The 23303-nt window shown below is 40.0% G+C and overlaps 1 protein-coding gene across 2 annotated transcripts in view; it reads left to right on the top strand.

Moving 5' to 3' along the window:
• The window catches only part of LOC136864554 (protein Tob1), a 148611-nt gene that overhangs the window by 108467 nt on the left and 16841 nt on the right, over positions 1-23303 (top strand). For both annotated transcript variants that reach the window (XM_067141692.2, XM_067141693.2), the window contains one exon: positions 6382-7323. In XM_067141692.2, coding sequence (XP_066997793.2) covers positions 6566-7323 — 758 coding nt within the window. In that variant the 5' untranslated portion in view covers positions 6382-6565. The remainder of the gene's footprint in view (positions 1-6381; positions 7324-23303) is intronic.

Here is a 23303-nt window from a genome sequence, read left to right on the forward strand (position 1 = left end):
ATTCTTCCTTGGAGGGCAAGAATAGGGGTGGGTTAATTAAACCATCTGATGATGTAGTGAAAGTGCTTACTATTTGTGAAAAAATATTCAGGTTGTTTGTTTCTGGAACAAAGGGATATTCCATAAGTAATAATAGAAGCTTGATGTTTTATTGCAGTGTAATGCCATTAATTAAAATTTTTATGAAAGGTTGGCAATATTTCAAACATTGGCAGTTCATCATGTGACTGGTGTACAAGGGCGGATAAAATATAAATGGGAATTGTTTTTTAAAATGTATTGCATCAATCAAAATAACACGTAGTGTCCTGCCTTCGATACAAATTTTCTCCATTGGATTGGTAAGTTTCTTGATGCCGTCCTGATAGAAAGAGGGAAGTGTGCATAGCCAGTTGCGCACACACACTTCTACACTTGCATCATCATCGAACCGCTGTCCTCCTAGGTCTTGTTTCAGTGGTCCAAACAAATGTTCGTCACAGAGCGATAAATCTGGCCATTACGGAGTGTGTTCTAGAGGTGTTCAATGAGTTTCCTCCAAATTTTCTCCCCGCGTTAAAGCGTAAGTATGCGGCCTTGCATTTTCATGGAGAAGAATGTAGTTTTGGATTGGCTGCCACTTCTTGCGATACGCAGCTTTTGTTTCATCCAAAAAGGCAACGGTAATAGGCTGCATTAATTGTCCTTTGTTCCTGAAAGAAATTCACCAGCAAAACCCCCACGGAGTCCCAGAAAACTGTTGCAAGCACCTTTCCAGCAGACGAGCATGTTTTGGCCTTGACCGGACCTGCTTCATCTCTTTGCCACCACTCCATACTTGTTTGCCTTGACTCTGGGGTGTAATGAATGATGCACCCAAGTTTCATCACAAGTCACAATAAGACTCAAGAAATCCTCTCCTTCCTCCTCGTAGCGATGCAGGAGTCTCTGACAAACTTCCTAGTGTAAAGTTTTTGTTCCTGGTTGAGGAGATGAGGAACCCACCAGGCAGACAATTTTCTGAAACGGAGTTCATCTCAGATGATGGTTTGAACTTTCCGTAACTTATTCCTATGGCTAAACAATTTGCGTAGTTTTTATTCCTTCATCTTCGCCAATAATGTCACGAATCGCAACAATGTTGTCTACAGTGATGCTTGTCCATGGTCTCCTTTCATGAGGTTCATTTTCCATAGCTTTTCTTCCTGCCACAAATTTTTTAACTTTCTTATACACTAAGTCTGCGAAAGTGTTTCTTCCCCAAACTGTGCGCGGAGCAGTATCAAAATTTCGGAAAGTCTGGTGCCCTTTTTTTGCAAGAAATTTTATAATGATGCATTGCGCAACAGACGTGTGTACCTCTTGCTCACTCGTGGCATACTGAAGCAGCCCAGCTCTCCACCATTGTTCACGTGTGCAAAACCCTTCTCCAGACACCCCCACGAACATCCTGGCAAAGCCCCGGCTCAGAATGCTCACTAACAGCAGCAGTGCGTTCAAATTTCAGTTTATATTTCATCAGCCTTCGTAGCATGTGAAGGTAATTACGGGGTTCAACTTGTTAAACTTATAAGTCGTGTGTATTATCAAATAAGACTTAAAACATATGGCCAGTCTTAATACACAGAAGTGATTCAGAAAGACGTGGTTTCAGGCAACACAGTAATAAGATTGTATTGTTTAAAGGACTGTGATCTTGTGTAAATATTGCCCTTCATTCATCATGCTAATACTGTGTAAACAGTGTAAATATGTATGATAAAGGATCTTCAGTACTATATTGCTCTTGTTTTTCATTTAATGATCCTATCCCGAATCCCCATTTCTAGTCATTGTCGTTTGTTTGGCTGAAGTGCCTTATAAAAGTCTGGACATTATTCAGGGGATTAGGCTGTTTATCAGTGGCAATTTCTGTTTGTAATTATAATAGGCAATTCAGTTTTCATGGCTTCACTCGTGTGTGTTCATATTGCGCAGTCAGGCATTGCTGATAACTAGGCGACATATCTTGCTGCGTTCAGTGTTTTTCTTTTCTTAATGGCTGCTGTAGTGTTGCTTTGCCAGTAAAATAAATGTGAATGTTTCCTTGTCTTGTGATATTCTGGTGTTAGGCATTCAAGATTTACTGAAGTAAAACATAACAAGCGAGAGCAGAGCTCTGAATTTCACCTCGGGCGATTTCCTTTACCTCACAGTCGTGTGTAGCTGTGGTATAGAGGCCATGAGCTCAATATGGACTCATAAGAGGTGCATTTGACATGATAATTTTGTACAGTGATTTTTTAAATCCATAGCTTTATAAATGTAAATTGTAAATTAATGAAATTGACATATAATATATAGATAAGAACAAAGTCTGCTGTCTTGACTTTATGGTGAGCTCTGTGAGGGGTACTGGGTTAGATTCCCAGCCTTTGACTTGGAGTCTGGGTGTTTAACACTACACACTACAGTGAATAGCATTGGCAAAGTCTGTACATACAATACAATAGATTTATTTTGTCTGGCAAGATTAAGGCCATTAGGCCCTCTCTTCCATCTAACCAGAAAATTCAGTTTTTACATGTGCAAAATTGAAATAAATACACTTAATAACTTAAAATAAACTTAAAATTGAAACGTCTTGCTACTACTAAACAATACAATATTATGATAAAAAAATAAAAAATAAAAATAGGAAAAAATAGGAGAATGATGATGATGATAATGATAATTATTATTATTATTATTATTATTATTATTATTATTATTATTATTATTATTATTATTTACACAATTATGACATGATTAGCTACAGTAATTTCTATTATCCTTGGTAATAACAGTGAGATTGTGTTCCAAAACTGCGATTGGATGAGAGGTGGTGAAATTGACTGTACAAGTAGGGAGGTGAGCATGAGGAGAGTATTCGACCAAGAAGGTATAAAGCATGAAGATTACCGCGCTGTTTGAGTTTTAGCCAACCGAGTTCATCGTAGGCATGTGTAACATGGTCAAAGTAACATAGGTCACATATATAGCGAACACAGGCGTTTTGCGCGCGTTGTAGTTTGTCGTTAAGAGTAGCGGTCAGGTCGTTGTACACGGCATCAGAGTAGTCGAAATGAGGTAATACCAGAGTGCAAATGAGTTCTTTTGATACTGGAGAAAATATGTTACGGAATCTTCTAAGTGAGTTAAGTGTCGCAAATACTTTCCTGGAGATGCTGGTAACCTGCTGCTTCCAAGAAAGATGTTCGTCTATCATAACGCCGAGATCTTTGACAGATTCACTGAAATCAATGGGTGAATTTTGTAGGTAGAGTTTTGGTAAAGTGAATTTGCTTATAGTTTTTGAACAAAGCCGAGGATGTGAAATTATTATAGCTTGAGATTTTACGTTATTTAATCTAAGTCCATGCATGTCAGTCCAGTTAGATTTCTTGTCTCTATTGACATTTTTAATTTCATCGGTTAGTCTTTCTGGTTCACAGTGCAAGTATAATTGTATATTGTCAGCGTACATGTGGTGTCTGCAGCTGTTTACCGACGACGTAATATCATTGATATACACAGAAAATAGAAGCGGTCCTAGGACAGACCCCTGTAGAACACCAACCTCTAGGGATCGCCAGGATGAATATTCATTATTGTTATTTCTTACACACTGCAGACGACCATGGAGGTATAAATTCATCCACTGAAGACTGTTTGTCGAGAAGTGGAGTTTGAATAATTTGGAAAGTAGTATGTCTATGTCCACAGAGTCGAAAGCTTTAGAGAAGTCGTGTCTTTTGTCCATCGCATTGTGAATGTCGTCTGTAACCTTAAGTAGTGCAGTACTACTGCTGTGGTTACGTCGAAAACCAGACTGGTGTTCATCAAGAATATTGTGTATTTGCAAGTATTTGGAGACTTGTTGGTGTACAATGAATTCTAGGCCTTTTGAAAGGACCGATAATATGCTCACAGGTCTATAGTCAGTTACGTCTTCAGGCGGCAATTTTTTAGCGAGCGGGACAACAGCAGCAGCTTTCCATAAGGAGGAATACATGCCAGTCATTAGTGAGTGGTTAAATATGTGAGTTATAGTAGGTAAAATTATGTCAATTGTCTTAAGTTCTATTTCTATGTTGTCTATACCTTTGGACTTCGATTTTATTCTAAACATGGCTTGTTTAACTTGCAAGGGTGTCACATGTGAAAAGTAGAATTTTTCTCTGTCAGGTGCAGGGGAATTGTAATTGCTGTATAGTGTTCTACGTTTCCTTTCTCTGTCAATGGTGTGTCCGGGAGTGGTAAAATATGTATTGAGGGAGTCCAGGGATATGTCAATAGGATGATCGTCTCTTTGTTTACCTATTCCCATGTGTCTTAGTTCTTTCCAAGTCATAGCAGGTCTAGTATTTTGTTTTAGCAGGGTATGTGCATGTCTAATTCTAGCGTTGCGTACTGCCTGCGATGTTTTACTTTGTAGCCGTTTAAATGCATCAAAATTGTCTTGTCGGTTGTCACTTATAATTTCTATGTGGGGCATCTCGTTTTGCCATTAACTCCTTTAGCTCTAAGTTTAGCCACGGTGCTGGGGCTCGCGTTACCCATACTGTTTTCGGCGGGGCGTGTCGATCATAGAGCACTGTCAGATATTCATTAAATATGTTTACTTTAATGTAAATGTAATCGACTGTCAGTATATGGTGCCATGGAACATCTAGTGCGTCTTCAGTGAACATACTGTAGTCAATTTTAGAGAGATCTCTGAATGTAATAGTCCTTGCTTTGTCTTTCGGGTCTTTGAGTAAGATATGTATATTAGGTCATGGGCCGAAATTCCTGGTACAGATGTCTGTCCGTGTTGTAGTACTTTGTCTGTATTCTTGACAATCATTAAGTCGATTGTCGTGTGTGACGTGGTGGTGTGGTGAGTAGGGAGTGTTTGCAAAATGCTCATATTGCAAGATGTAGTCGTGCTTAAAAGCTGCCGACATTCGGCATTGTTGTTTCCAGTGTCTGTGTTAGTCGCCCATGACAATTATATGTTCATATTGCGGGAGTACACGTAACAATGCATTCTCTACGTCCTCCAAATGTCCAATCGCAGGTGGCTTATACACCACACAGACAGCACATTTCTGATGGGCTACGATTATTTCCAAGAGCAGGAACACCAGTCGTCTATTGTATTCGCTATCTGAACATGCAATTATCCTAGGCTTTAAACTGGTTTTGACTATTGCTGCTACACCTCCTCCCCTCTTTCCAGCTCTGTCATTGAGGGGGGAGGGGAGAAAGTAGCAGTTGAAGCCATGACATACTGATGTCGTAATTTTCATTGAAAATAATAAATTTTCATTAAACATGTAGAGATATTTTCTTGTTATGAAGATGTTAAAGATTTTTTGAAAGTGTCAAACCTGTAGACCTTTTAATAATTGTAAATAATTTGTTTCCATTTTTAAACAAATGATAGAACTCTTTGAGTACTGCTGCATCACTCACTAGATCACTTAAACCAAAATGTACCTCTCAAAAATATTTGAAAACTTATTAGATAAAATCTGCTTGATAACTAAAAATATAGCATTTGTGTTTGCTCCTTATTTTTTTTGGAAGCCCCTTCCTCTGAAAAAGTATTAACCCCCTTGTCTTTCATTATTGCCGAAGTGACATTTGCATTTTTTTGTTTTTTCATGCAAAAATGTCTGAAGCATAGTTTGTGAAGTGACCAATAAGCTACTCAATGTGTTGTGAACAAAGTTTGAAACATTGTCTGCTGAAGACATAAGTGATAAAACTCTGAAATTATTGGTTCAGAGTTCTGTGCACACCCTAATGTTGCTCTGACTAAATTACATAGCACAAAAGTGTTTTAAAATAACTAAAACATTTTCTTCCCATTAGCTTGCTTCCTTTGGTGTTGTCATGCAAAAATATTGTTAACGACTTCCATTCAAAACCTGAGATGGTTTCCTGCTACCTTTTGACAATCCTTAGTTGATTTTCCTTATATAATATTGTTTAGTTCCTGTTCTGTTATTGAGAAGCTACTTTTTCATTGAATTAATCAATTGTTTAAATAATAGATTCCTACATATTTATAATAGTTTTCATTTTTTTCTTTTTGGTAAATGGTACTCCTCTTGAATACAGTGCTTGCCCAGTAGTGACATAACTCGAATTAAAATGCTTACATATCAATTTGAAAGGTATTCTAGCTATAGAGAACAGAAATCAGTGTAAGAAGTCAAATAGTTGTAAGGAAATTGAAATTATAAAACTGCTTTGCAGGCAGTTACTGAAACTGCCTTTTCAGAATAGTCACTAATGTTCTTGGCAGGCGACATGACATTTCCTTTTTATCTTTGCTATTCTGTTAGTAGTTCCACTTCACATTAATAAAAATTTCTCCCTTTTCTTTTACAGTTAACTTCGAGTTAGTCTTCAACGAGACTGCAACTGAAGCATCAAGAGAAGATACAAAGAGTCGATGTTCAAAGATTTCTGAAGCTAAACAAAGTGTGCATGTGGTTCAGCATCTCAAAACACAAAATTTGATATTCTTGAATCCAACTTTTCATAATTGCTGAATAGCCGGACACTGAACAGGATGCATATAGAGGTTCAAGTGGCCCTGAATTTTGTAATTTCATACCTCTATAACAAGTTACCAAGGCGACGAGTAAATATTTTTGGCGAAGAATTAGAAAAGGCACTGAAGGACAAATTTAAAGGACACTGGTATCCTGAGAAACCATTTAAGGGATCAGCATTTCGTTGTTTGAAGACTGGTGATCCCGTCGATCCTGTGTTAGAAAAAGCAGCTCGAGAGAGTGGTGTACCAATACAGGATGTATTAGAAAATCTTCCGCAAGAGTTGGCTGTCTGGGTTGATCCTGGAGAGGTTAGTTACCGCATTGGGGAGAAGGGAGCCGTAAAGGTTCTGTTCAGTGAATTAGCAGATCCTCACGACGATTCGTCGGCCGATCGGGAGGTGACGAAGACTTTCAATCCTGAAGCCCAGTGCTTCAGGCCAATAGAGGCAGTAGGCTCTACTCTGGGAGGTCTCAGCTTGTCCCCTAACAAACCAAGCTCTCCTTACACCATAGTGGGGCCCGTACGGGTGCAGCCGTTGTCCGTAGTTCCTGCTGGAGGACAGCAGGCCATGGTGGTGGCTGCATCGAATGTTGTTGCACCATCAAGTGCTCCATCTCCCACTCCTTTGGCAGCAACTTACAAGGGTTCCCCCAGCCCAGTTACCTCGTTCATCCCACGATCCACAGCTCCTCTAACATTTACCACTGCCACTTTTGCTCAGACCAAGTTTGGAAGCACCAAATTGAAGACCAGCAGCAAGCGTGCCAACAGGTATGTAAATCTGCTGTATTTTTTAATCTGGAGGATGTAATCAATGTATTTATGTAAATCTACTGTATTTCTCAACGTGGAGGATGTAATCAATGTATTTATCTCCAAAGGTGCTATTTCCACCTTAAGAAAGTTGTGGGAAAAGCACAAGAAACGTAAAATAAAAGGCCCATGGTTCGTATCCAGGAATTACATCTTCCTCGTCTGGATTGCTCATGGCAATCGATAATATTCAACCTGCATGTGGAAGAAATAGTGACTTACCCTTTGGAATTGGAAATAGCACATTTTGAACACACTCCTTGAACTCTTAACTTGAATGCAATAAATAAGGATACTTTCAAGTTGTTATGCAGGGATGATTCATGCTTAGTATTTTGTTTCGTATGTAGACTTAGAAGTTGACACGATATGTGCAGTAGAGTGCAGGAAACTTGCTGATATAGTAAGAGATATATTTCTGTAATGGAATGTTCGGATTGGCAGCGTGATCTTGTCGTTGGTTCTCTGCATCTAAGAAGCTCTGGATAGCTAAACGATAAAGTCTGCTTCAACCAGCTGGGTTCACCTCTTTCTCTACTCCTCCCCTATGTTGGACTGGCTCATCACTGGCTTGGTGTACATGGTGTCTACACACAGATGGTTGGAACATTTCCCTCATCTCAACATATTTGTAAATGGCATGTGCGGCTTTATTTGTAACTGATTAAGTGGAGTCATAGTTTGGTTTAAAATTCAGCCTGAAACTAGTTTCATTATTTTTGTGCATGCTGATATGAGGTAATGAAACTTGGAGCAGACAATGCCTGATTTTTTGCATATTTACCTGTATAGTATGTATGAAAAACTTCATCTTGCCATTCCAGGGTACGCCACAGAGGTCGAGAATGAAAGAGACTACATTAGGACGGGGCCCTTGCACTTAACGGTAACAAGTTGGAATACCAATATAGTTGGTCATTATTGGACATTATAAATTTTCCAGCTAACTCATTGCTGGTTGCCAGCTGGAAAATTTATAATGTCCAATAACGGACCAACTATATTGGTATTATAAATTTACTCATTTGGGACAAATATTTCAGTTTCCCTATGGGAATCAACATCTATATTATAACAAGTTGGAAGGTTTACAGTTTTGTATTTCATGGTCTGTAGTGTGGGTTACTGTAGTCGTGTCTAGTTCCTGGACGTTTGGAAACTGTTGAGTGGCCTAGTAAGTGGCCCTGACAGTTGATACCAGTTGCTGTGCAATGGGAATGGGCATCTCGGACATATTCTGAGTCATGGCCCTCCTTGTGTTCAGGCGGCTATGATATACAATCCATCGGTGGTCCCTAACCTGTTCGAGGACAGATCCTTGCTGGGACTAAGTGAATGCAGTATAGAATCCTGCATCACAGAATTTACCAGGCTCAGAACAATTTAAGCAAGCCTCAAACCTATGGGAGTAACAGTCCCACTTCCATTTGACAGTCGAGGGGCTCCATGGAAACAATTTTGCGAACAAAATGGAATTCGATGTGGCGATATCAATATTAATGGGGTGTATCGAAGAAAGTGGAACTGGCTTAGTCAGCAAAGAGGATGTCTGGATGTGTTAAGAGTTAATGATATTCAGGTAAGGGAAGATAACAAGAAAGAGAAAGATTATAAAGTATTCTTAATAGGTGTTAAACAGGGAAGGGCAGGGTGTGGGGTAGGACTGTTCATCAGGAATACTATTGCACGCAACATAGTTTGTTAGGCATGTAAGTGACCAAATGATGTGGGTAAATCTGGCAACTGGAGGAATTAGGATGACAATTATCTTCATCTACTCTCCATGTGAGGGTGCAGATGAGGATGAAGTTGACAAGTTTTATGAATCACTGAGTGGTGACATAGCCAGGGTCAACAGCATGGATAGAATAGTACTAATGGGCAATTTCAATAGGAGTTGGAAATAGAACTGAAGGATGTGTAAATGTAGGAAAGACATGGAAGCTAGTTGGAACAAAGTTTACTGGACTACTGTGCTAGTATGGGATTAGCAGTTATGAATACATTCTTTAAGCACAGGGCATTCTGCTACACATTGGAGAGTAGGGGGCACCAGATCCATAATAGACTATTTATCATAAGACTTAGAATTCAGAAAATCTGTTTGGATTGTGTGGGTTTTCTGAGTTTTTTTTATGATGCAGACCCACGCCTGACCTGTAATGAACTAAGTACTCGTATCTCTAGACCTGGGATAGACAATGTGAAATTGGTCTGCAGACAAATAAGGGTAGAAAATCTCCAGGATGAGGATATTAGACAAAAGTACATGGATACGATTAGAGAAAAGTTCCAAACAATAGACAGCAAGCAGATTCAGGATGTAGACAGTATGGGTGACATACAGGGATGCTGTAGTAGAAAACCAAGGGAATGCCTGGAAAAAACTGTTATGTAAAGGTGGCAGGGGGGGGGAAACAAACATGTTGGTGGAATAATGAAGTGATAGCAGCTTGCAAATGTAAAAATGGTATATCAGAAATGGCTCCAAACAAGGATTGATGCAGGCAGGGAAATACATGTAAATGAATGAAGCAGAATGAAAGAAGTAATTGCTGAATTCAAGTAGTCATCTTGGGAAGAGTTTGATAATAACCTGAAGAGGCTACATCCAGCACTAGGAAACCTTTCTGGACAGTAATAAAGAATCTATAAAGGGAGGGGGAAAAGGAAATGAAGTGTTTTGGGTAAATCAGACTGCGCTCATAAGATCCCAGGGAATAACTGGAAAGGTGAAAGTAACATTCTGAAAATCTTAACGAGAAAGGAAATCCTTATGGTGACATTGCAAACAACCAAGCTTTTGTAGAGGAGGTAACAGGAATGTATCTTCGAACACCATATTTATTAACATTCAACTGTTTGATATATGTACAAACACACATATTTACAAGAAAAAGTAAAAATTTTGCAAACATACTGGCCACCAAAGGGCACTGGCCTTTTAAGAAGGAAAGAAGATAATTCACATCAGGAATAAACGCATAACACAGATAGTCAGTGTTCATAAAGGTATAAATCACATCACTGTGTAACTCAACACTTTTGGTATTCTTTCTCATTCTCAGGCAAAACACACAACTTCTTGATGGGTCGTTTTATGGTACCGGAGCTTGTTCTCACAGTGGCGTCTCGTACAACGTTATCTTCACCAGGATGAACAGACTCTATTATGCCCATTTGCCACTGCATAGGTTGTCACCTTTGAACACAGGATCTCCAATTCGAAGATTAGGATGTATCTGTCCACTTGTGACGCTGCTGCAGAGTATTAATATATTCCCTGTGCCATTGTTTCCAGAAGTTCTGGGTCGTCTTTTGAAGATGTTGCCATCTGGAAAGTCTGTTTATGGAACAGTAAAAAAGGTCATGATCAGGAAGTGCAGAAATTTGTTCTCCAATTAAAAAGTGAGATGGGATTAAACAAGATAAGTCTGTAGGATCATCGCTGAGTCTTGTTAGAGGACGAGAATTCAGGCAGGCCTCTATTTCAGGAGAAAGGGTAGTTAATTCTTCAAACCCATAGTTCTTCGCAGATGGTACTTGAAAAATTTCACCATGGACTCCCAAACTCCACCGAAATGTGGTGCTGATGAAGGAATGAAATGCCAGGCGATCCCCTTTGTTGTTGCAGCTTTGATAATATTTCTTTCTTGATCAGAATCTTGCAGAAATTCTTGCAGTTCTTTCAGTTCCTTCGCGCATTGTTGCTATAGATATTTGGACATCCTCTGCGTTATGTTAAACGTCACAGTGCGGCCATGAATGAATACGTTGTAAGGTCTGAGACAACTTCCAAATGTGCAACTCTTGTGGCAAGGCAAGTGAAGATGGCGACGTAGGCCTTGCCTGTTCGTTTGCTTCGCAGTGTTCCAATTGTTATCAAAAATGGACCAGCATAGTCTACCCCCATGTTCAGGAATGGTCTTGCAGTGGCAATTCTTTCCTTGGAAAGATTTCCCATCTTCTGTTGATTTGTTGTGGATTTTAATTTGTAGCATGGCAAGAATGAATGAATGCACCCTTTAACAACTTGTCTAATTCTTGGAATCCAATATCTCCCATGTAATGATGATGCTAGGAGTTGGGGTCCAGCGTGGAGTAATCTTTGATGTTCACATAAAATAATAAGTTTCGTGAGGTGATGTGCGGGAGGTAATATCTTCTTGTTCTTAATGTGCCATCTTCTAGCGAAGGTTGGCGGTCAACATGGCAATCTTGAATTTGGATACAGCGACACGGAACAGAGCCATCGTGTCCAACCCATAAGTCTACGAGGTTCTTCATCCATAGAGTTCATCGTCTACCAGGACTCCTACGTCCTTCTATTCTTCCTTGGATAACAAGCTGCAGGATTTTGTACTTATCATTCCACATTATATGGCCGAAGTATTCCAGCTTCCGCCTTTTAATGGTCAGCATGACTTCAGTCTTCTTTCCAAGTCTATCCAACACCTCGGAATTCTGGATTCTGTCTGTCCACGAAATGCGAAGCATCCATCTGTACACCCACATTTCGAATGCTTCCAGTCTTTTACAGAGGGCCTGAGTAAGTGTCCAGCCTTCCATTCTATAAAGTAACGTGGGGAAGACGTAGGCCTGGACCAGACGGAGCCTTAGGTTTAGTTGTAGGTTGCGGTTGTTGAGCAGTTTCTTCATCTGCACTAAGATGCTTCTTGCAAGTTGAATGCCGACTCATATTTCTTAGCTGCAGTCCCATTTCTGGTTGAGGTAACATCCTAGATACTTGTATTGGTGAACCCTAGCGATGGGTTCATTGTCGAGAGTGAGCTGCACGTGGAGGTCTTGCCGTTTACTGATGACCATGAACTGGGTTTTCTTAATAAATATTTATCTTCAGTCCTCTGTTGTTGCAAGCAGCATTCACTTTGTCTAATAATACTTGAAGCTCTTCTACGTTGCCTGCTAGCAATACCGTGTCGTCACCATAATGGAGGTGGTTTAGACGTTCCCCGCTGATAATGATGCCTATGGTAGACGGTTCTTCCAGAGCTTCGGCAAGGATAGCCTCCGAATAAATATTGAAGAGTAGAGGCGATAATACATAGCCTTGACGAACGCCACGGAGGATATCTATTTCTTCTGACAGGTTTCCCTCAATCTTGACTGCTGCTTTCTGACCCCAGTACAAGTTGGCAATAATCCGAATATCTCGGTCGTCAAGTCCGATGTTCTGCAGAATTTCCAACAACTTCCCATGCTGGATTTTATCAAATGCCTTTTTGTAGTCTATGAAACATTCATAGACATCCTTGTTCATTTCCAAGCAACGCTGGACAAGTACTTGAATACAGAAAAGTGCATCTCTTGTCCCAAGACCATTCCTGAATCCGAACTGTTTCAGTTATCACTTCTTCACACTATGCACGGATTCTGCAATTAATTATATTTTAAGAATATCTTTAGGATATGGCTCATCAGACTGATGGTTCTGTGTTCTTCGCATCGTCTGGCATTTGCCTTTTTAGGAAGAGTGATAAAAGTGGACCTAAGCCAGTCTTCTGGGATTATTCCAGTTGAGTAGATTTTGTTTAATAGCTGTCAGAATACTGATACCATTGTCGTCCAGGAGTGTGAAGAGTTCTGCATGGACTTCATCAGGTCCAGGGGCCTTTCCATTCTTCGTTTGGCAGATGACACACCTCACTTCGTCCTTCAAAATGGCAGGATCTGTGTTTGTCTCATTTATGCCATGTTCGTTAGGTCTATCATCGTTGAACAGTTCTTCTATATATGACTTCCAGACCCTTAGTTTGTCAGTGATGTCAGTCACAATGCGGTTGTTCTTATCCACCAGAACATGATGCCCTCTATTACGATATAACCCAAGGCACTCCTTTATTTTTATTTTTTTTGTGTAGATCAAAAGTGTCAATCTTTTGCTGCAGGATTTCTACCTCTTGACATCTTTCTGTCATCCACTGTTCTTTTGCAGCCACAATCTTCCTCTTAATTTCTTTGTGCACTTGATTGTATTTATTTATCTCTCGGTTTTTCCATTTCTGCCGCTCATCCAAGAGTTCCAGTATCTGATTGGTCATCCACGGTTGTTTCTTGATCTTTTTATTACGTGTTAAATGCTGTTTCCCCGTGCCTGTTAGAATCTGTTTCATTTTTGTCCACAAGACTTCTGTACCTGTATCAACATTCATTTTATCGAAACCTTTAGATAGGTCATGCTGAATCTTACGAATCTCTTCGTTCTTGATCTTGCTGATGTCTATCCTCACAGATCTCGTGGTCGTACGAACTGTCTTAAAGCGCAGTTGGATGCATGCCACCACAGGGTTATGGTCTGATCCAATGTCTGTTCAAGGGTAGGTTTTAACTGATTCGCAACTGTTGCGGAAGTGCTGGTTCACCAGAATGAAATCAATCTGGTTTCAGACGATGTGTTCTGCGGTATCTTGAGGTGACTTCCAGGTGTAGAGTCGCCTGGATGGTAGTTTGAACCAAGTATTAAGCACAAGATGCAGTTCTTCCTGGCTGAACTGCACTAGCCGACTGCCCCTCTCGTTCCTAAAGCCCAGACCAAATGGTCCGACCGTGTTACTGACTCTGCCTTTTCCGATCTTTGCATTGAAGTCTCCAAGAATGATCATCTCATGTTTTTTTGTGATGTCCAACACACTTTTGACCTGACTGTAGAATTCCTCCACCTCAACATCGTCTTTGTCAGCGGTGGGTGCGTACACTTGTATGATTTTGACATTGATTGGACTGGCCTGGAGCTGCAGTAGGGCTCTTCTATCTGAGTATGGTACAAAGTTTCACACAGTACAGTTTACAACTTGCAACACGATAACAGCCATCCCCTGACGGTGATTGGTGTAATCATTTCCAGCATAGTATACAATGTGCTTGCCTGTAGTACATTGTCCCGAACCTAGCCAACGCATTTCACTGATTCCCAGGATGTCTAAGTGCATCCTCTTCATTTTGTGGCTGATATTACCAATCTTTCCTATTTCAAACATACTTCGTGCATTCTATGTCTCAATCTTTATAGCTGACTCGGAGATTCTAAGCGCCCTCTGACCATCTAAGGTCTGCCGGGGACTGAGGGCCGTGTTTGTTGTGTTTTCAACCATGTTGATTGTACTAGGAATAATTCATAATGCAGTGGTTTTCCGTTGCCTTCCGCATCGCAGTATCACATCCGTACCACTGTTCCAGCTCCGCATGCGACTATCTGATCTTGAGCCCTTTTGGCGCATGAAGTTCTCTTGAGCCTCAAGTCAGTTCTGTTGAAGCTGCAGCCCTCCAACAAGATGGGTTCCAGTGGAATTTCCTCTACTGAGGGCCATCACCCTCCCTGGGGGTAGATACTCCGCTCGAAGCCGTTGACACCCCCCAGGGGAGCCAGGTTAATTAACAGCCGCCTGACATTCGGCATGGAATTGCTGGCTGCATGGTCTACTCCATTATCAGTTGATGTTTAGCTTCATAAGAGATAGATGATGCATTGTACAGTCGGGCTGAAATTCCTAATTTTGCTAGCTGAGTGAATGTTCATTCCTTGCTCGAAGCATCAAATTTCTTCATGATGGGATATTGCTTGAACAACCTTGATACACACATTGAGGGCATTACTTATTTCTTGAGACTTAATGGGGACGTGTCACATTCATCGGGTTTTCTCCTGCAGTTTGAAGCAAATCTGAGGCAATAGCTAATCGTCCTGAGTAGTCGGTTCAACGAAGAGAATGTGTTTAGAAATGAGTTGTTGTGTTGCATAATAACAAGTGAAGTTAATATTCTTTGATCTGGGATCTTGTTAGGGTCGGAGATAGTTTCTCGTTTCAGCCAAGCTGAGGGATCTAAGCATAGCCAGGCTGAACCGTGCCACCACAGCATGTTCTTGATATCTGTTGGTTCAATGCCTCGCGAGACAAGATCTGCTGGGTTATCATGTGAGTTAACATGAGACCAGTGATTCAAGGGAGTAATTTTTTTAATTCCTGCAACCCTGTTTGCTACTAACGTCTTCTATTTAGTGGGGCACGCATTTAACCATGCTAGTACGATCATAGTCGGTCCAAAGCTGTATCGTAGTGAATGACAGGTGTACAGAGGCAAGTGTTTTCTTCAGGAGATGGGAGAGCAGTAAGGCGGCACACAATTCTAGTCGAGATATTGAGACTTGCTTTAAAGGTGCGACTCTCGATTTTGCGTATAACGATCTGATAAGAATGTCACCTTTGTTGTTTACAGCCCTTGCGTAAATACAGGCACCATAAGTGTGATGTGAAGCATCGCAGAAACCATGGATGTCTATGGACTTGACTTTCCCGTCAGCGAGAACGCACCTTGGGACCTTGATGCTGTTGAGCGTAGGGATCTGGTCATATAATTTCAACCACACATGAAGTAAGTTGACTGGTAAAGGGTCATCCCATCCTGACCTTTCCTGCCAGAGACGTTGCATGAAAACCTTGAATCTGATTACTACAGTACTTATAAATCCAAGTGGGTCAAAAATCAAGGATATCGCCGATAGCACCATCCTCTTTGTGAACGTCCTATCACCCTTTAACTCTTGCAAATTTGCGTTACAGTTTATTTGAAACTTGTCCGTGGATGGATGCCAAGTCAACCCTAAGGTCTTTACCGTGTCACTAATGTTGTCAGTTAATGAGTGCTTAGTTTCTCGTAAGCTTTTTGGGATGGAGGTCAGTAATTCAGGGCTATTGGAACACCATTTTCGCAAAGGGAACCCTGCACAACTGAGTAGCTGTTGTAACTTGATTCACAGCTCCAGGGCTGCTTCTAAGGTATTTGCTCCAGAAAGACAGTCATCAACATAGAAGTTGCACTTGAGGATCGCGGCCGCTCTCGGGAATTCGAACGCTTCGTCGAGTGCTAATTGCTGGAGGCATCTTGTGAACAGAAATGATGCTGCAGACGTGCTGTATGTGACAGTGTTAAGAGCATAAGACTTTAGATTATCTTGAGGATGTTCTCTCCATAGGATGCACTGTAAGTGTCGATGTTTAGGATGAACCATTATCTGGCGGTACATCTTTCAATATCAGCGGTGAAGGCAATGTTGTGAGTGCGGAGTCTCATAACTATTGAGCACAGATCTTCTTGAATTGTAGGTCCTACCATTAAGATATCGCTTAAGGCAGTAGCGTTGTCAGTACTTGTTGATCCATCAAATATGACTCTTGTTTTAGTAGTGCTGCTAGAACGCTTGATAACAGCGTGATGAGGCATATATCATCTTCCTCCTTCAACGGGTTCTGACTGAAGTTCCGTCATGTGTCCAAGGGTCTGGTACTCTCTCATGAAAGCGATGTAATTTTGACAAAGGTAGTCTTGAGTTTGTAGTTTCCGTTCTAAGAGATGAAAACATCGACTGGCAGTCTGCTTTGAATTTCCAAGTTTTAACTCTCCCTTAATGGGTAACTCTACGATAAATCTCCCAGTTTTGTCTCTTCTTGTGGTGTCCTTGAAATGGGCTTCACATTCCTTCTCTTCAGGCGAGTGTGTAACATGGTTTACTTCTTCAAGGCTCCAGAACTTCTGAATTTGTATTTCTAGGTTGAGGTCAGACCTCATGAAGAACGATTTGGTTGGTGTCTCGTCTTCCCTTTCTCGATTGAGTTGTGAATATTCTCCGCTGAGAATCCATCCTAGCTGCGTGTTCTGTAGGCACGAGTATCCTTGTCGGGTTTTTGTTCTGGTTTTCAGGAGCTGTAAGAAAAACTGCGCCAATCAGTAAATTGGTAGCCTGAGGGATGTGAAAGTCAGGATCAGCGAGAGATGTCTTGTGGAATGTTCCAGTCCTTGTAATTATATGCGAGACTGGTATATTGCCAGTTATTCTGGGAAGAACAATACATTCCATGTTTTAAGTGATAATCGCCGACTGTTCAGTGAACCTCAATATTCACTGGTGTGTTTGCTTGGGATGAGAGTTCACCAAAGGCTTGCAATGTTATGGCGCTAGTCTTCTTCTTTTTCAGTCTCAATTGTTGCAGCATGTGTTCGGAAATAAAGTTACTCTGCGAACCATTGTCCAGTATGGCACGAACTAAATGGGATCTTCCTTGACCGTCCTTGATCCTTACTAAAGCCGTACTCAGAAGTATCTGATTCTTGGGTGTGCTTCTTAGAGAATAAGATGATTGTTGTGGATTGTTGTTTTGATTTGCAGGAGATGATATATGGTCTGTCTCATGATGCAACAATGTATGGTGATATGTTACATAATCTGGATGATGTTTTTGATGTACATGCCTTCCAAGTGTGGGATGAGCTCAGGCAATTGCTGCATAGATTTTTATCCTTTACTACTTTGAACCTTTCATCACGGTCTAATTTAAGAAAATCTGGGCACCTATAAAGCTGATGTTCATCTGAACAGATGCAACATTGTCTTGACATAGTAATGTATGACTGAGCTGCGATTTTTGACCTTGACCTTGAACTTGTCTGATGGTTTAGCGATAGACTGGGAGATGGGTTGGAAGCACAAAGTTGCAACATCTGACAACGTCACTCCAAGAACTTAACAAGTTCTTTAAACTCTACAGCTTTGAGATGAGAATGTTTATTTTTGAATTCTAGTCTCAATTTCTTATCCACTCGCGACAGTACGAGTAGGAGAAGATCTAGAATGCTTATCTTAGTATCTAGTGCATTCAGCGCATCAATGCTACCTCGGAATTTATTTACGAGTTGGCATATCTCTGTTTCGGTTAAACATATTTTACCCGGTGATTCTAGGATCTGTTTAATATATACAGCAGCTATTAATTTGGGCGGGTGATACCTGCTCATGAGGTCATAAGCTACAGTAAAATTGGGAGTCTGAAATGCCAGTATTCCTAATAGCATCCTTGGCTTCTCCTTTAAGCGAGGATAACATAATGAAACTCCTCATTTGACAGATTATTGTTATTAACTATCAGGTTCTGAAAGGTGTCCCTGAAGTGTTTAATGCGCCGCCAAATGTAGGGAGCTTGATTTCTGGCAATTTTATTTGCCTTCCTACATCATTGGATGAAATAGAACATACTTCATCAGCTAAATGTGAAGTCTGGGAAATGATAGCCTTTCTAATCTTAATTTCCGGATGATCGCTATTATTTTCGAATTCATGGTGGTAATCGATATGTGAATCAATATTTTAGTCATCATTTAGCTAGAGTTCAGTGTGAATCTGTTTGATATCTTCCTTAACAGAAAGTAGCCTATTCAGTTTTACTTTGATTAAAGTTGTGTCTGGCGTATCAAGTTCTGAGCTCACAAAGCTTTGTATGCGTGTTAAACCAGCTTTAAGAACAGATCTTTTCTTCATTAGAGCTCTCGTTGTATCGGAATCCATGTTGCATTTGTAGAGATTAATATTTACGAACGATTGGTGTCGTCTTTACGTATCAACTCTGTCTAATTTATGCCTTCTAAATTATGCGGCACGAAAGTAACCATGTTGGACTTTCCGTGTCATGGATATTAGTTCTCATATGTCACACTAGATCACGCTGCTTGTCATTATAACGATGTGCGATCCGTTGTTTTGTACAGGTCACTTATTCTCTTTGGTTAGTTTGTAAACGCTACAGTAGATGTCGTCATCGAAATATCCAAGACAGTGCATTGAAAACGCACAAAAATCAACATTTTTCACGAAATTGATGCAGTAAGTAATAGTATTTCATTAGTATATATCCTTTGATACCTTGAAAATACCAAAACTTGCCAGGTTCATGGAGTTTGCTGTTGAAATCCATATCCAGGCCGAAGGACCAATAATGGGAATGTATCTTTGAAACACCATACTTATTAACATTCAACTGTTTAATGTATGTACCAACACACATATTTACAAGAAAAAGTAAAAATTTCCGAAACAGGAGGGATGTTGGTGAAATTATGCTGGAGAAAGTGGAAAGGATGGTAAATACTCAATCGTCATAAAGCTGCAGGAATAGATGAAATTAGACTTGAAATTGTGAAATATTGTGGGAAGGCAGGGATGAAATTAAATTAAATGGCTTTAGTAAGGTACCTTCTGTTTGGATGAAAGCAGTAATTGCATCCACCTGTAAGCAAGGGAACAGAAAGGATTGCAACATCCATCAAGGTGTTCACTGGCATTTTGGAAGGGAGGGTGTGATCTGTAGTTGAGGGTAAGTTGGATGAAAAACACTGGTTTCAGGATCAGATTTTAAGTATGAATTGAAAAATCCTACGAGAAGGATACAGTTTATTTATCTAGAGAACGCATATGAGAGGGAGATGTTGGCTGTACTAGGGGATTAAGGGTAGATTATTAAAACCAATCAAAGGCTTTTATGTGAACAATTAGGCTGCAGTGAGAATTGATGGTAGAATGAGTTCTTAGTTCAAGGTAATTTACAGGGTTAGACAAGGCTGTAATCTTTCACCTTTGTTGTACATGGTTCACATGGATCATCTACTGAAAGGTACTAAGTGGCAGGAAGGGATTCAATCAATCACTACTGATCTGCATTTAGGGCAGTCGCCCAGGTGGCAGATTCCCTATGTGTTGTTTTCCTAGCCTTTTCTTAAATTATTGCAAAGAAATTGGAAATTTATTGAACATCTCACTTGGTAAGTTATTCCAATCCCAAACTCCCCTTCCTATAAACAAATATTTGCCCCAATCTGTCCTTGAATTCCAGCTTTATCTTCATATTGTGATCTTTCCTACTTTTAAAGACATCACTCAAACATATTCGTCTACTGATGTCATTCCACGCTATCTCTTTCCTGACAGCTCTGAACATACCACTTATTACCTTTATAATATAATTACATAATTTTTTAAACATACCACGTAGTCGAGCAGCTCGTTAACTTTCTCCCAAGTCTTCCCAGCCCAAACTTTGCAACATTTTAGTAACTCTACTCTTTTGTCAGAAATCAACCAGTTAAGTGGTAATATAGTAAGCAGTTTGGCTTATGCGGATGACTTGATCTTAATGGCAGATTGTGCTGAAAGCCTGCAGTCTAATATCTTGAACTTGAAAATGGGTGCAATGAGTATGATATGAAAATTAGCCTTTCCAGGACTAAATTGATGTCGGTAGGTAAGGAACATCAGGTTGGGAATACAAAGCTGGAACAGATGGTAATATAGTGAGATTGAATCAAGATGCAGCAAAGGTAATGCATTGACCTCTCAATCAAAGGAAGTTGGCTCCCAGACAAAACTACAGTATCCTTACATCAGTTTGTGTTTGGTCCAACTTTGCTTTATGCGAGTGAAAGCTGAGCGGACTCGGATCTTATTCATAAGTTAGAAATAACAGACATGAAAGTAGTGAGAATGATTGCTGTTACAAACAGGTGGGAACAGTGGTAAGAGGGTACTCTGAATGAGGAGATAAAGAGGCTAGGTTAGGATTGAACTAGATTTATTAAGCTGTACGCATAAGTCTGTTTTGGTGGTGGGGTAATGTGAGGTGAATGGAGAATAGGCTACCTAGGAGAATAATGGTGGGTAAGAGAATTAGAGGGAGACCAAGAAGATGATGGTTAGACTCGGTTAGTAATGAATGAGAGATAAGAGGTAGAGAACAAAGAGGCCACAGAACTACTTACAAGTAGAGGATTGTTTATTAAATTCATGGAGGTTCACATACTGAATGCTGAAAGACATTACTCTATAACAAAGAATGTATGTATGTATGCATTTCATAAACTCTAACAAGGATAGAAACCTTGTCCAAAAGCAGTGGATTTCAGTAGTAAGGATATTTCTGATGAAGTAAAGCAACCATTCCCAAACTTTTTCGCAGACCCCTGGGAGGCTGCGAGAATAATTCAAGGAGTCCGTAATAATAATGTACGTTGCAAATACTTAGAGTGAAATTTCTTGTAAACACACTTCATAGATCATTATTTTTAATTTAGCAGCTATGTCCTCAATCTTAACTTGGCTAATAGATGATACAAGTTAGTGGCAGTAACTCTTACAGTGACCAATATATGCCTTGGAACATCTTCATTGGTAGTTTGGTTCAGTATGTAGCCACTTGTGCCACACAGAGTGAGTCTCCTGATGCTAACAGGTTTATCGTTTTATATTAATATTCGCTCTTACACATACTCAAACTGCAGGAATCCACAAGTGAACAGTAATAAAGAACTCTGACAATAATATGGATCGTTAGTTGAAGACAGGTTCATTGAAGTATGCATCTTTTCGCAACAGTGATTATGCAACCGAATGTATTCCAGAAACCTCAACCGTCAGCTGGAATTCTGTTGAACAATGGAAAAAAATGTCTTAAATAAGACGGTAAATACCTGGAACTGGGATTTACTGTTTTGACTGTTGGATATGTTGAAACCCGTGCGTTGCGAGGTGACATTCAATCAAACAAGCGTACGAAACAATCTAAATTTAGTCATCTCCAAATCATGCATGGCAGTTCAGCTGAATACTTTAGCAGTAAACTTGCTACACTTCATAAAACTAAGGAGGTAATTGTAAGACAGTGTTACGGGAGGCAAGAAAAATGTACTTTTAGCATCATATCAAGTTTGCCTATTAATTGTAAATCATGGCCAACCACACACCATTGAATAGAAACTAGTATTACCTGTAGCAAAACTTATGGCAAGTACTGTACTTGGTGAAAAGTATTCAAAACAGTTAGATGCTATATCATTCTCTGATAATGCCATCAAGCAAAGAATAGAAGAAATGGTAGTAAATGTGAGATACATTGTTGGAACAAGTGGAAACTGGCAAATGCAACATGTTGAAGCTCTACAAAAGCACAGACATTTGTAACAATGCAAACTTGTTAACTTTCATTAGATGTGAATTTGAAAACACAATCGACAAGGATTTGCTGCTTTGTTCAATCTTGCCCACGCACATGAATGCTGAATGTATCTTTGAGATGCTAAACTCACAATTCAATAGCACACCTACTAAGATGCATGGCTAGTGCATACCGTGGAAGTTACTGCTATTTACCAACTGATGAGTCCAACTTAGCACACTGGGGTGAAACGCTGGCAACAAGGAACAAGTTAGGTGGAAAATTTGTCATATAACGGACCATTTATATAGGTATTACATACTACTTAGACGAGCAGCTCATCTCCCTTCTCCCAAGTCTTCCCAGCCAAAACTTTGCAACATTTTTGTAACGCTGTTCTTTTGTCGGAAATTGCCCAGAACAAATCAACCTGCTTTTCTTTGGATTTTTTCCAGTTCTTGAATCAAGTAATGTTGGTGAGAGTCCCATACACTGGAATCATACTCTAGTTGGGGTCTTACCAGAGATTTATATGCCCTGTACTTTACATCCTTAAACCACCCCTAAACACCCTCATAACCATGTGCAGAGGTCTGTGCCCTTTATTTAGTCATATTTGTGATTACCCCAATGAAGATCTTTCCTTATATTAACACCTAGGTACTTGCAGTGATCCCCATAAGGAACTTTCACCCCATCAATGCAGTAATTAAAATTGAGAGGACTTTTCCTATTTGTGAAACTCTCAAACTGACTTTTAAACCTGTTTATCATCATAACATTGCCTACTGTTCATCTCACAACATTACAGAGGTCATTTTGCAGTTGCTCATAATCTAGTTACTTATTTATTACTCTGTACAGAATAACATCTTTCAAAAATGACTTATCTCTGATTCTGCTTCTTTGTTTATACACATACCACCTTGAGGATTTCCCCTCTTAACGATTACAGGGTCAGATAACACTTCCCATACTCTAATTCTCTGAGATCTATTTTCTAGAAATATAGCCACCCATTCAGTCACTGTTTTGTCTAGTCCAATTGCACTCATGTTTGCAAGTAGTCTCTCACGATCTACCCTAGCAAATGCCTTAGGTAGGTCATTCGCGATACAGTCCATTTGACCTCCTGAATCCAGGATATCTGCTATATCTTGCTGGAAT

The sequence above is a fragment of the Anabrus simplex genome, chromosome 2, assembly GCF_040414725.1.
Source record: "Anabrus simplex isolate iqAnaSimp1 chromosome 2, ASM4041472v1, whole genome shotgun sequence".
Lineage (NCBI taxonomy): Eukaryota > Metazoa > Arthropoda > Insecta > Orthoptera > Tettigoniidae > Anabrus > Anabrus simplex.